The sequence below is a fragment of the Archocentrus centrarchus genome, chromosome 4 (genome assembly GCF_007364275.1).
Source record: "Archocentrus centrarchus isolate MPI-CPG fArcCen1 chromosome 4, fArcCen1, whole genome shotgun sequence".
Classification (NCBI taxonomy): Eukaryota; Metazoa; Chordata; class Actinopteri; order Cichliformes; family Cichlidae; genus Archocentrus; species Archocentrus centrarchus.
This window is the reverse complement of record NC_044349.1, coordinates 8,769,780-8,784,695: the sequence shown is the minus strand read 5'-3', so window position 1 is coordinate 8,784,695 and position 14,916 is coordinate 8,769,780. Positions and strand designations below refer to the sequence as shown.

Below are 14,916 nucleotides of genomic sequence, written 5' to 3'. Positions count from 1 at the left end.
CAAAATTAACATTAAAGTTCTAGCTTTTGGTCACTTGATAAATTCACTCTCTTTTTAACTCCATGTTGGTCTCCAGCTAACATTTAGCTTTTTATCTGCAAAATGTTCCACTATGATCACTACTTAATTGTTAACCTTGGTTATTATTGTATTAATTCCTGTGTTTTCAGGCCCGTCCAGTGTCAGCTCGTCCCACCATGGCCGCCCTGCTAGAGAAGATGCCACCTGACTACACCCTGGCAACCTGCCCCGAGAAGCCACCCGATGACACCATCAAAGTAAGACCTGTTGTACCCCAGAAACCTGAAGACATCACCTCCAAGATGCCTGCCGACTGGAGGCAGCAGCTACTCAGGCACATAGAGGCGAAACGATTGGACAGGGTATGTCAGTGCAGTGCAGACACACTAAAGAGAGAAACACACACGTACACGTAGAAAGCATTCGGAAGCCCTCCCTGTGTGTATTTGTGTAAGTCTGTGTTGTAAGGTTGACCAGATTCATGTGTTTCCACTTCACACTGTCACTCTGTCAGCCGGACCAGCTGCAAACCCACTACTGGATATGTGCTGTGAAGTACAATGTGGCAAATTCTGCATTGTGATATTTTGATCTTGTGCAGTGTCCTCAAATCTTTTCAGTTTCCGCAGATGGATTTTAATGTAGCTTATAACAACAAAAGATTGTTGTTAATTTAAAATGTGACTGTTATTTACTGTCAGTTCTACTGTCTGTTTGATATTTTCCCCTGTTTAAAAGAAACACACAAGATCTTAGTTTAACACAATCAGTTAAAGATGAGGATTTTAAAGGGCTTACAGTGTCAGGGAAAAGAAATTTATTTAGGGGAATACACTGATATGTATTCTTGCCAAAAGTTCAGTGATACTTTAGATTGATAGATAAGAAGCTATAGACTTTCAGTGCACTCAAATTCTCACAGTTTGAGCACTTGGCGCAAACTGAGGTGCAGGTAAGCAGCTCATTTTACCTTTGGACAGAGGCAGCTATCAAATATTGTTCCAAGGATTTCTCTCTATACTTACCTGCAAACATGAGACCCCTGCCAGTCTTCTCATCTAACTCCCAGCAAGAAAGCAAATGAGCCTATTTTCTGAAATGTCAAACTAATTACTGAGAAGCAGTACCTCAGCAGACAGGACAATCAGGTGTGCTAGGGAGTAGGTCTGGGGCACACAGTTATGGAAAAAAAATAAAGCCTGCAGAATACACCATATGGCCCACCTAAGCCTGTCACACAGTGCCAGATACATCTCACTTGGCAAAAAGAAAACAAACAAACAAAAAAAACAAAACAACAAAGTTGCTACCACTGGCATTTGGGGTGGTCATAAAAATGAAGCCTTTTAATTATAGGTTTGATTTAAGGATTGAGCTAATTGTTTGATAGATATGTTAAAAAATAACTAATCTGAAAGCCTTAGATACTAATGTTGGAATGAACTGATCCACCTGTTGTTGCCTGTATGACACACTGTTCTGTGCGTACTGACCGATCACTAGCTAACATTTCTCTGTGCTTTCAGCAGCTCTGCACTGTTGTTGTTGTAGTAGTTGTTATTATCAGTGTTACTGTTTGTTTGTTTGTGGAGCTCACAGTGTGTTGTCGCCATGCTGCAGCCCGCTGTGTTGGCTCCGCCCCCCCTCCTCCTCCTCCCCCCCTCCCCACATTCACCCATGTCGTGTGATGTTGTCTTCTCCAATCAGAGTGGTGTCCTAAAGCACAACACGCTCACGCTGGGCATGCTCTGTCAGGGCGGGGGTCACGGCCAGGGGCGCAGCAGCACTTTGAACTTTAACCTTTACAATAACACTAAGCATGAGCCCCCTGCTGGCCGCTGGCTGCCACTACCTCCACCTGCGTCTGCTAACGCTGTGAGTATCCCTCCAAGAACAATGAACCCCTGGCACTGTTATTACTGATACACACAGTAGATAATTAGGGAGAAATTCAGCCATTGTCTCTTTACATTCCCACACCTAATACAGGTTATTGTTTAAACATGCAATTTATTGTAGTTATAGTTATATGTGCCCTGCCTATCCCCTCCAACAGTAAAAATCAGTGAATTGGGACTGGTAAGCCATGACTTGAACTCATTCAATGCCCAGTGTAGCAGCCAATGAACAGTTCTGGTGGTGCCATGTTGTAACTGATTTAAAACTTAAAATGCATCACTTATCATCACAACAAACAGACATCTGTCTTTGCTCTCCGGCAGTAGTTGCAATCTGTCAGTCAAATTTTTCTGACACTTTAGGCATTGCTTGTATACACCACATTCAATCATCTTAGGCCAGCTTACCTGTTATCAGCTTTTAATGTTGCTTTCATTTCCCCACTATGTGCCACTTAATACAAAGAAAAAAAAGCCACTTTTATAGTATTAAAATATTTGTAAAGGTGTTTCTCCAAAAACTCTTTACTGGGGCTTTTAGAACACACAGATTGGTTGCTGAAGATTGCTGGCAGCAATTGAAAAATCGATTGCTAAAGCCCCATTCACACAGGTGTAAAGACCGGTCAGGGATCCCCTGGCAACTGCTGGTCATGAGGGAAAAGTGTGTATTCTGCAGTCAGTTCTCGAGTATTTGCAGGAGGATGCTGCCAATCGCTAGGTGAACTGGCTGCAAAGAGGTACCCAGTGCTGCACTGAAAACCTCCTTGTGATTGATTTGGTTGCCAGCAGGTTGCCGTGGTTCCCAGTAGTTTGTATTGAAGATGCTGACTTGTCTGCAAAACTACTTCCCAAGCAGTAGTGAACGTATGAAAAAGTGCAATGCAAAGTGGAAACAGAGTCTAAGTAAAAGTTGCACCTTTTGAAATGTGTTGGTTGCAGTAGTAAGGCACAACTTATTTTGAAGGTGAGTGTTGTCCATTTCTGGTTTGCGTTGCACTTTTTCAAGTTTAACTACAGTTCAGAGAGTAAAATGGCAAGTGTTTGCAGACGATGGTTGCCAACCGCTCTCTAGGCCTGTGTGATTGAGGTCAGGAATCACCAGCCTTTGAATCACATTCTGAAGTTGGTAGGTTGCTTGGAAAATGAAAATCTGAGCACTCACAGAGCAGCTAAAATTAATAATTCTGCTTCAGTTATCATGAGCTATCAAAGTTCTGAAGAACTCCTTTAATTTTTTTTTTTGCCTGTTTTTAGGAGTCTTTTGGTGTGGAAGGAAGGGGGAATCATAAAAAAAAAAAAATCAGTTCATGTTGAACGTGGTGTCACAGGTTTTATCCCTGCATAACATTAATTCACCTAGAAGGACAAAAACCAGTTCCAGCCCTGTTCAATCTTCCAACTGAATCTCGCATGCTCGGTCTGAAACTCCAACAGACAAAGGGAGACATGAACTGGGTAACTAGAATGCAGTGTTCATTGTCAGTAATGGCTGCTCCATCTCTTTCAGACCCCATCTCAGCAGGGTGCCGTGATGGACAATGACCAGGAGGGAGTGTCAGTGAGCAACCAGTGGGCTCCCTATTCACTAGGCAGGAGGGACGTCCCACCTGACAACCTCTTAAAAAAGGTGAGAGCTGCACATTTACTTTTAATTACATATTACTGTATATGTATTCTGACTCACCCACTCTCGTCCCACAGGGCGTCCATTCACACAACCCTTCCCATCAATCACACAACACCATGATCGTCACTTCCTCTTCTTCCTCCTCGGCCACTACGCCTCATCGTGTGGTGGGTCAGCAGGGCTACGATGGCATGATGAACAAAGGAGGCCAGTACCAACCAGGGATGCAACTGTCAGTGGTTCCATCTGGGGGGCCGGGACAGTATCAAGGCAATATGTCTCAAGGTAAGTGGCAATTAAATCTTTTTATTTCTATTTATAAATGGTCACAAGGAGTTTTTTTTTTTTTTTTTAAATCAAGAATATAGAAAATTTAGATGCTACCGGTTTGTTTTTTTTCCCCCATACAGCCCCTGGTCAGGCTTACCCCGGCGGTGGCCTACCTATGGCCCTGTCCCCATCTGGAAACCAACCCCAGTACAACCCCCATACTTCTCACACCTCCCATCAGCCCGCTACCAATCCGCAGTACCATGTCAACCAGGGCATGGGTCATAGCAACCAGGTCGTTATGACCACCCACACCAACCCACGGCCTCAGAGCGCTCGCTGCCTGTTGCAGACTAAAGGCCAGAAGAGCACAGACGGTTTCCAGGAACAGGTATCTGTCTGTCTGTCCATCTGTCTGCCTGCAGCAACCACATCACAAGAAATAGTGGAGGGTTCACATATTACTAAATATGTAGTAACCAGGTTAGAAAGGATATTTCAGTAGCAGCAAATGTGAATGCTTTAATGGACTAAATACTCAGTAACTGGCAGAGTAACCTATTTTTAGCTTTGTTTAGCTCTACTGCAAAATGCTTCCACGTAAGCTGTGTGATCTGCTGTTTGGTAACTAGGCAACAAACTAAACTGTCATAGATACGAGTGATTAGTATTTACACGCTTGTGTCAAATTGAATAATAGGAGGACAAGATGGGGTCAGATAAGATGCTTAGTTTGGCAAGAGGAATTTATTAATACCAGAGACTTACATAGAGTTACATTTTCACTTTGAGTATTACTCTCTCTGTTAATAAAAGAAAAATGGATGTAGCCACTGTGACATCATCCAGTGGTTTGTGGAATGCTGTTTTGAAGCTTCAGCTTAAAGATTGCGACTGTTGCCGCCTGTTTTTGCAGCCAGAGGTGACCCTGTTGGGGCCTAGCTAGCGTGGTTAGCAAGGTACATCCAAAAGACTTTATGTGTGCATCACACAAATGTGCTCTGAAGTAGACCAATATGGGAATCCATGGGGATTGACTCACTTATGATGGACATTGCTATACCAGTTTAGGTGGCAAGCTGAAGATCAAAAACGAATAAACAAACAAAAACCTTGGCTCAGGTGTTGCTGCAATAGTGGACTTCAAATACAGTATAGGCACCAAAACATTGCCCGTTGAACACAAGCGCTCTGGTTACTCTATGTTTGTGCAGTGGTTTTCGTGAGCTCTATATTTCACTTTCAGTTGTTTTTCTATTTTTTCTTCTTTCTATATCTCTCCCTCCTCTCTCTGTAGCTGTGCGTGAGAATAGAGAAGAACCCTGGTCTTGGTTTCAGTATCTCCGGGGGCATCAGCGGCCAGGGGAACCCCTTCAAACCCTCCGACATGGTACGACCTGAACCCGGCCTGCCAGCCAATCACAGCCTCCCCGGTTTTACCTCGGCGTTGTCATGGAAACTGCTGCTTGTTACTGCAGTGTTTCCTTTCTCTGTCTGTTTGTTTGTCTGTGGGGCAGCATTTAACTTGGTTAACTTTGCGTCTGTTTGAGTGATGATGTTGGAGTGAAAACAGCAGTTAAGCTGAGGGTTGTGTAAAGAAGAGCAAGGTGTAAACTGAACCTGAACATGATGATGATACTTGAGTGTGGCATACTTTAATTTTAGGGCTGTTGATATGTGATTTACATATGTGCGCAGCATCCACTGCATAGTTCATTTGGCTTGGTTAAATAGCTATGCCCACATGCATACAGATACAAGCAGATATGCCAAACTCTCTTATCATTTCTACTTGTGAGTTTGACTGTGTCTGTCAGTGTATGCCAGCACTGAGAGCCTGCTGGGGTTGCAGCTCCCCAAGGCCTGCTGCACATGGCAGTCTGTCCTAGAAACACAGTGCTGCAGTCAGTCTAAAGGAGCAATGCTGCTCACGGTGCTCTGACTGCTATTTTGGGAAAGCTGCTCAGTTCTGGGACACCGTGGGTGATTTTAGATGTTCACCACTTTGATCTAGGGATGGGTAGTATGACAGATTTTACCGACTGTTATTCTGAGCAACAGAGGAGACGGCTGCTCTATAAATAGAAAGCACACAGAAAGAGTTTTTGAAACATTCAGCCCTCGTAACAAATGGGGAAGCTTCTTCAGGTTGGGAGTAGACTGATTATACGGAAACTGTCAGTTCATCATTTTAGTTTTAAGCAGACAACTGGTGGAACAGTTGCTGACTCGTGCAGTTATTTTAATATTCCCTGCTTGTATCCATAAGTCTTGCACTAGCTGCAGTTTGTACATTATTAATGTGCACAGGCAGAAAATGGAGTCAATGCAGATGAACACTTTGTCAAGGGGGATATGAGATAAGGCTGTGTTATCTATCCAGTTAGTGTGGAGTAATGGGGATTGTTGAACACTTTGCCACATTTCACTTTACAGTCGAACGTTTGCTTTTCCCATACATACTGTAGCGTCCAGTGAACGGTGACAGTGGGTGTCAGCCACTGCTGATCTCCTGGGCATTTGCAGTCATGTCAGATAATGTCACTGACTCGTGCCAGTATGTATAGTTTAAATGTAAATGTCCTAAAGTGAAATATTGATTTAGAATTCTTCTGTGTCATGTGATATAGACTGTATGTCTGCTTTATCTAACCAACCCACAGGGCCACATGGGGGGGCAGATAGAGGATATTTGTCTGGTGTCCAAGTTACAGTGCCAGGATACAACTGCAGCTATTGTCTTTGCACTGTCCTTACTCCAAGTATCCTCCTCTGACTCCTTGTTCCTACTCTGTTACTTCCATCCACACATGTGAGACATCAAGCCATTAAAGGCTGCTCTGGTGTTTTATCAGTGGTAGTCACCGCAGGCATTGATTTGTCAGCAAATTCAGCCCAAACAAAATGCAAACACCTTTGATTATTCTTTGAATCTCTTTTCTGGCCTGCTTGTAAGAGCTTATGTGTTTGTCCAATCTGATATGTTAGCAGCTATTTTGGTTAAAGACAGTAGTAGGTTTCAAATGAACAAGAGGTGAAAGAGTTAACGAAGGCTGTGTTTGAAAACAGCTTGACTGCTAAATTATGCATCTGTGGTTTTGATCCCCAGAGCCTGCTACAGCCATGGCTGTTCCATGGGGCTGTGGCTACCCCTGGTGGCCAGCTTGTTATTTGCGCTCGTGCTTTGATTGATCTGGAACATGCCCAGATGTCCAGATGAATCAGACATTTACCAATTAAGTATTACACAGGTGGTACAGTAGCAAGTTAGTCTCAGAAATACCGGATGTAACTCAAATGTACAAAATAAAGAAATTTATATTTGTTTTTAACTCTAATATGATCTGTTTAATAAAAAAAAAAAGTCTTTAACGTCTATAAAAATGTAGCTGCACGTGAATATGTTTTTGCTACAGAAATAATCTTAAGGCGAAAACAGCACAAACATGCCTCGTAGAGTAGATCTCACTTGTGTCTGATAAGCTGTTTTCACGTGGAAAGTCCCTGATGATCTCAAAAATGTACCAGAAGCTATCAACAGGTGCCAAAAAAGAAGCAATAATGATCCTCTATGTTTGACTTAAAAAAACTCAGAGGCCCTCGACGCCACTGGGTCAGTCTCACGTCTGCCTAATTAGGACTCGGCGAGTAGAGACAGTGACTAAGTTCCCGTATTGACTGGATTGAGATCCTGGCCTTTGATGTACGAGCTTCTCAGGCTCGGTGTAAGAACAGAAGTGTGAGACTTTTAAGGATCAAAACATGGATTTTTTTTTTTTTTTTTTTTTGTTCAGATCTGGGTCATGAACATTCAACAATTCAATTTTCTCTTCCTTCTGTTGTTAGATATGCTGTTGTTTCACACTAAGCTGCCATAGCAACAACCCTGTGTATCAAAACATTACCAGTATTGTTCTCATATGTGTAGAAAATAGTCACGTGAATCTTAGCGCTAAGTTTATTTTGAAGGGTTGTGCAAGATGCTGCAGCTTTGTGTGCAACTGCTTTGTAGTCTGTAAATGTTTAATTGGTGTGACTAGCGCTGCACAATTTCAGTCGCTAACTAACTTATCTGTAAAGTACAGTGAGCTCCATATGAAATCTACTTTTTTCATATCCTGTCGAGGTGCCAATGCCATAAAGAATGGATACAAATAATGGTGTTGCATGCACCATTTTGCAGGCAAAATTAAAGCAGTTTTTAGCCTGATGAAGAAATGATTTTATCTATATATACACGTATGAGGCTCACTGTATGTTAAATGTCTGTGTTTTCACATGTAGTAACTAAACTAACACTGTGCAGTTTTTTTGTTTTATTTTTTACCATGCACTATATGTGTTTGTTCCTGCATTCTCTCACAGACTGTAGTACGTAGGTGCTGCCGCACTCTCACTGCTACATGTTCCACGTGTCACCTCTCTATGGCACATTTATCTGTCAAGCTCACTATTGTGTGTTCAACACAACCTGTTGAACCGTGTTGAGTCGATACAGCTGCATTGTCCTACACTATCTGTGTTCAAAAACATCTTTCAGCTCTCGGTGAAAAGATGTTGGTGTTTTTACAATCTCTGCCTTGGGTTATTGAGGGAAAATATGGGGGATTAATTTTTTTTCTGCCCTCCCTGCGACCTACTTCTTTCCCATAGTGAGAAACCATCCCACACCTACTCTTCTTCCCACATTCTTTAAATATTTTACTGTATATCTATTTTTTCTCTTTCCGACCCCATGTCTATTCTATGCCAAGTCTATATCCGTAAAAATAGCTGCTAAATCTTTTTGACGTGTCTTTTTTTTGGGAGGGCTTTATCACTCAGTGTTTGTAAATTTTAAGAATCTTGTTAATCTCAAGGAAACTCAAGTACCTTAAAGGCTTAAAGTAGCAGTTTCAGTGTCAAAATATGTACGCGTTATTTGCACGCCTCTCCGAATTGTGAACAAAGAGAATGCATTGATGAACTGGCCGTATATTTTTGGCATAAAAGTGATTTTTTTTTTCCTACTTTGGGGGGGGGGGTTGGGGGGTTGGATATTGAAATGAGAATGAGAAAGGCAAAGATTCTAAACCATCGTGTCCCTGTGTTGTCCTAACGGTGTATCATTTTGACTTATAGGGTATCTTTGTTACTAGGGTACAGCATGATGGGCCTGCCGCCTCCGCCCTGCAGCCCGGAGACAAGATACTGCAGGTAACACCCTCTCACTCGCCATCACATGGACCAGAAACATCCACATCCTGTCCCTCCCATCCCCGACCCCCACCCCTTTTTTTTTTTTTTTTTTATTATTAAACAAAGAGGCAGGTGAAAAGCAAGCAATTTGCCTGCCAAGGGCAGTTACTGGTTTGATAGCTTATCACATCAGTTTATCCAAACGTAGCACACAGTCAAGAAGGCCTCTCGTTTACCAGTGTCATCCTGCTGGATCTTTATGTAAACTGTAGATTAACAGTGTGCCAGGCTTTTCCCGCTACACATTCTGCCTCTGTGAATAGGTGCATGCCCTCAAAATATCAAGCACCACCCTCACATGCACCCGTGCTCTCTTTCATCATTAATGACACCCGTGGACCTTTGAGCCAAAGATCACAGACAGATTTAAGCAGCCTTGAGCAATATGTCATCTGTAATTCATTGCTATAAAAATGACAATGTGAAAAGTTGAAATGACAGTAGAAGTTAGGAGATGGTGCGCATGCCATTTCATAAAACAGCTGAACTGATTTTAAGCTACATAATCTACTCTGAAAAACAAAAATCAACTAGATCTGGCAGAAGTACACCCAAAACTGTTATTGGGGCTCTCAGGGCACAGAATTTTGGGAGGAGACTATTCAAACGAATCACACAAGTGTGAGCCTCTAAGATGTGCAGCACACAATTGACTGCAAATGACTGAACAAAAGCATATCATATTTTGCACCCTATGCAGTTGTGATAGTTGCCGCTATCAGTGTTAATGAGAGGGGGAGAGGTTATCAGAATGAGTGCGTAATTTGCACAGGTGGATGGCTTAAAGCTGTGAGTGCAGTGCCTACTCTTTATCTGTGTCGTGTAACTCTTCACTGAGTCCTCATCCTGCATGTTTAGAGTCGAGCACCAAGTATTTCTGGTCCTCAGTAATATTGATGTTCTATTGAGACAAACCTGAACTAAACTGGACTGAAATTAGCATGGAAGGAGAGAGGAGGACAATCCCATGCAAGTCACTTAGGGATTGTGTGTTCTACAAAGTGAGCTGTTACAAACTTGGGCCTGCCTCTGTGTGAATTCTGCTTTACACACGGGTCTCAACCCACAGGACCACTCACAGTCCTGAGCAGTTTCTGTCAGAAGAGTTCATCCTTTAATGCCCTGTAATCTTTCACTAATATAATGTCCACTGAACCTAACAGTTAAAACACACTGTTCTACCTAATGACTTCAGTTATTTATTTATCTCCACAAGTCCACTCCACATGGAGCAGGATGTCACAAACAAGAGACCAGCGGCCTCTTGAACGAACCATTTCAGTGATCTACATGTTACATCCTATTACTACATAACTGCTCTTAATATGAAACAATTTTAGCTGAGACACAATTTGAAAGTAGCTAAATGGATGGATGGATGCATGGATGGATGGATTTTTAGCCGTGAAAATAATCTAACACGGTTTCATTAGAAGTAAATATGAGTAAAATGATGTCAGTACATAAGTACAAGTTATTTGCATTGAAATGCCTTTCAGCAAGATTTCCCCCAGCAGGCAAATAATAATTGAACATCCGCCTCCCATGTAAAGCAGTCCAATCGAATCAATAAACACTAAACAGCAACAGTAGAAATTGCACTCTCAAACCGCGCTACATGCATTTTATTGAGAAGGATTGAGGTCAAAATGAGATGTCAGCGCTTTACTGTAATAGCTCGCCCTCCCTCACCCCAGGTCTCATTCTTTTCATGTTTCCTCCCCTCTCTCCTCCCCCCTTCATCTTCTTTCCACAGATGTACAGTGTAGCTGGATGAATTCATCTAAAAGCCCTTTTTTGTCTTTACCCCTTCTCTCTTTCTCTCTCTCTCTCTCTACAGCATGACTGTGTAGCTCCTCCTCTTCTCTCTCTTTTCCCCAACAGTGATGTGTTACTGAGATAATGATGGCAGTGACCCTCCATCCCTCCACAAAACACTCACACATAGACATGTGTATGGAAAAAATGAAACAAACCGCAGCACATATACCTCTATACATACGTGCACCCACACACATGCTGTTGACTGTGCTGCGTGTTTGCCTTGCAGGCTAACGGACATAGTTTTTTACACATGGAGCACGAGACAGCCGTCTCTCTGCTGAAGAGTTTCCCGCGGATGGTGGACTTGGTGGTTCTGAGAGACAGCAGCACGCGCTAAAATAGTTTTAAAACAAACAAACAAATACAACAACGCTTCTCTTCTCTGCTCATCGCCATCCCACGCGCCATCCCACCCGTCCTCCTCCTGGAGGCTTAAGGAACTGTAAAATGAGCCGCCTTTTTTTTTAAATTTGTTTGGGGTTTTTTTGCTTTTTTTTAAAAACCTTTTTAAGGGAACACTCAGACATTTATTTGCCTATTGCTGGACCAAAGGCAAATACCAGTGCCAAATGTACCATAGGAAACATATCGGCTGTCTTCTGTCTACCGGCGGTCAGTGACCTGATCGACGGCTGGACGGACCACAAGAGGACTCTACACTTTAAGTTCCTACAGAGCTGCTGCAGTTTGGATTTTGTGGTTGGTTTGTGATTTAAGCTGTCATCTGAGCGGTCAGTCTGAGTAGTTTTTGTTGGTTAGTTTGGGGTGTTTTTTTTTCCTTTTCTCCACTGCCATCCATTGTGAATTGGAAATGTTTTGTTTGGTGTAGCACATGGTTCACTTTCCACGTTCTTCATACATAGCTTTATTATTTCTTTAACATCTCCTTTCTTTTTTTCTTCTCAGTCCTCTTTCTTTCTTTACTGTCTTTTTTGAGTTTCCCTCTTCTCTGATGTATCTTTCTGTTCCGTTCTGCAGGTTATTGCCTCCAGTGTACAGAAATTGAAAACTTAAGACTCTGCCTTGTGTACATACATAGAGATGCAGCTTGTTAGAGCTGCACTCTCCTTGGGGGCCTGAGCCGACAGCTCTAAAAGTTTATGATTCATATGATTATTGTTGATAAACTCTATTCTGAATTCCCTCCTGTGGGCATACAGGGATCATTTCTCCAAACGGTTTTCTAAAGAGTATATCACCATTTTATCTGTACAGAAAACAGTTTTCATAGTTCATCATTGCTACTTGTTTTTCTTTCCTCTTTAGAAGCTGTTGCTTGCACAGCTGTGCTGAAAGGAGCTAAAGCAATATTTCTGAGGCTCGGCCCATTGAGCTTTTCAGCAGAGCCTTACTTGTCCTGCAGTGCCATCTATTGAGCAACTCATGCTAATGTTTACACACACTGCCATGCACATAAACTGGTAGGCAAATGCACACATAAAACCTTCTGAGCCCGTACATGCAACACAGGTGTACCCTCTGCAATGTTCCATAATGAATCCCTCTTTTTAGAATATAATTTTTATTATGAAACTGGTCCATTAATAATATCCGTGCCATCTCTCAAAGTCCTGTCTTCTGTCGTGCAGCGATGTCACATCCCTTTTGAAGTGTTTGTAAAGTCACAGCATGCTTTTTAATGTCATCGGACACTGACAGCTAGCCATTTTCTTTTGGCTTCTAGACGTCTCTACTCTTTAGAGGTTTCTAGATGTATTAAAGCACTGAGTTTCAGTGAGACTGCTGCTCGATCATCTGTGCCATATGCAGCCTCTGGCGCTCCTTGGTTGTATTTACAACAAAATCAGAGCTTTACCTCTTTGTGGCCCAGAACTGATCTGCACACACTAAGATCAGAAACGTGGCTTCGGCGAGCCGGTAAGCTGTTCTTTAATTGTCGGCTCGGCTTCAGCTGAAGTGTCCTAACCTCTGGCCTTCCCGTGGAAAGCAGTGTGAAAAAAAAAAAATGCCCCTAGAAGAACCAGTAAGGTTTAATATTAGGAGGGTAAATGTGCACTAAATCAGATATTCTCTTTTTTTTTTTTTTTTTTTACAATCAGGGAAACGTCTGATTCGTGTCGCGAGGGTTTTTGGTTACACTTGAATTTGCAGTGTAACGTCTGCAACCCGAGGAGTTGCTAACTGACACTAGGCATACATGGGAATTTAAGATTTGCTGACTTTGTTGGTAAATGCTCAAAATATTGAAAAGAGCAGGGGGGGAAAGAAAGGCTGCACAGTCTTTCAGACCACACAGCGTTTGCCGTGTGGTCCGACCTTTATGGTCACACTTGAGAAGATGTACTGACAGAAATAAAGAGGCTCATTTTCTGTCTTTGTGTAAATGCACCATGGGTCTTGAAGACACTTTGTGGCAGTGAGTTTTGTTCTGTTCTGCATAACATCTGATGTTTCATCCAGAGCGAAACATCCATTTGCTGTCCTTTGCTTTTACTTGACATGTGCCCTTTTAGTGTCAATTCTCCAAATATGATTTCCATTACTTTAACATAGGAGACACAAAATGGCACAGTTTAATCACGTGGTTAGGAGATTTAACCACAGGTACCCACCCGACCCTATTTAGAGTTTGAAATATCAAAGATATTGTGATGAGAACAGAGTAAAAGGTTTGATAATATAATTATTTTTTACTACATGTTTCAGGTAATTCTTTCTAAATATATTGATATACCTTAGCTTTGCTCAAAAATTGTGATATTTTATAAATGACACTTATAACAAAGTTATGGATGGAAGTACGCACAGTATGATTTGGAGACCTACACATGTACTATCCAAAACTGTATAAAATGTATTTCTACTGTAATTGTGAATTTGTGTTATACAAATATATATTATATATATGTATATGACTATAAAAAAAACAGTCATTTTCTATGTGTTTAAACTACATAAGAGCTGAACTAATGAGGGCGGTGTCACTGTACATAGCTGTGAATGAAATCCAATTTAAAAATGACTCATATTGATTGTGAATGTACTCATGCTTTCTGCAGTACCTACACCTACCCAACTTGAATGCTGCTTCTTCTGTTGTGTGACAAAAAGTACTTTGACCTCCGAAGAGAGAAACGCTGTCGAGTTTATAAGTTGGACAAATTTTAGTGATGATTTAACAGAAACTATTTATTTCTTTATTTATTTGCACATGCAAGTTGAAATCCTTCCAGTTTTAAGTTTGAGTATTAATGCGGAGAAATGTAATTGCCGAAGTATATATAATATATATCATGTGTTTAGAATGCATTTTGCAGACGCTATCTGTACATACTATTTAAGATACAGTTTTTACAAAAAATAATATATGTATAAAATTGAAAAAATGCTGTGCAGCGATTATACTGGAGCCATTTTGGGCTTTGGGACGTACCATTTTTTCAGTATATAAGAAGTGTTTTGAATAATGTACTAAAGTCTCTATTGTACAAATAATAAAAATGTCACTATTGGTAATATGGGCTTCTTCTGGTGCATTTCGCCCTCTTTTTAGGAGGGTAGATGAATCGTTATTTATGTAGAGGGAAAAGGTGAGACAGGAGGAAGGAGTGAGAGAGGGGTGAGGAAAAAAAAACTAGTGCAAATGAAGGTGATACAGGAAAGGCAGGGGCCAGAATAAGTAAGGAAAGTGATACTGCAGTGAAGTAAGGACATGAATGAATAAAGAATCAAGAAGACAGGAAAAGGTGATCGAAGAAATGGGGAAAAGAAAAGGAACCAATGGCTGAATTAAGGAAGAGAGAGATGAGGATCACCTCAGCAGGTCTGTGGGAGATTACAGTTACCTCTGTGGATTAAAGTCAGCAGGGCCTCTCATCATCTCTGCAGATGCTCCTTTGTCTCTTGGTCCATTAGTCTAACAGCCTGACTCCTCTTCATCCCTCTTGATCCATCCATCTCATCTATTCTTGACACTTATCTGAGCTGTAGATCACAAAGGGACATGCTGAGTTCTGAGAGCTGCTTCGCAGGGTCTGTCTTCTGGGGTCTGTCTTCTGGGGCACGAAGAAAAAG

General features: G+C 41.7%; 1 protein-coding gene across 1 annotated transcript in view; it reads left to right on the top strand.

Annotated features, from left to right (window-relative positions):
- lrrc7 (leucine rich repeat containing 7) overlaps positions 1-14,269 on the top strand; it is an 86,339-nt gene extending 72,070 nt beyond the window's left edge. The window contains exons 26-33 of the mRNA XM_030727906.1: positions 171-383; positions 1,729-1,896; positions 3,430-3,549; positions 3,624-3,834; positions 3,960-4,210; positions 5,117-5,209; positions 8,941-9,015; positions 11,108-14,269. Of these exons, the coding sequence (XP_030583766.1) occupies positions 171-383; positions 1,729-1,896; positions 3,430-3,549; positions 3,624-3,834; positions 3,960-4,210; positions 5,117-5,209; positions 8,941-9,015; positions 11,108-11,218 (1,242 nt within the window). The 3' untranslated portion in view covers positions 11,219-14,269. The remainder of the gene's footprint in view (positions 1-170; positions 384-1,728; positions 1,897-3,429; positions 3,550-3,623; positions 3,835-3,959; positions 4,211-5,116; positions 5,210-8,940; positions 9,016-11,107) is intronic.
- Positions 14,270-14,916: the final 647 nt, after the last annotated feature.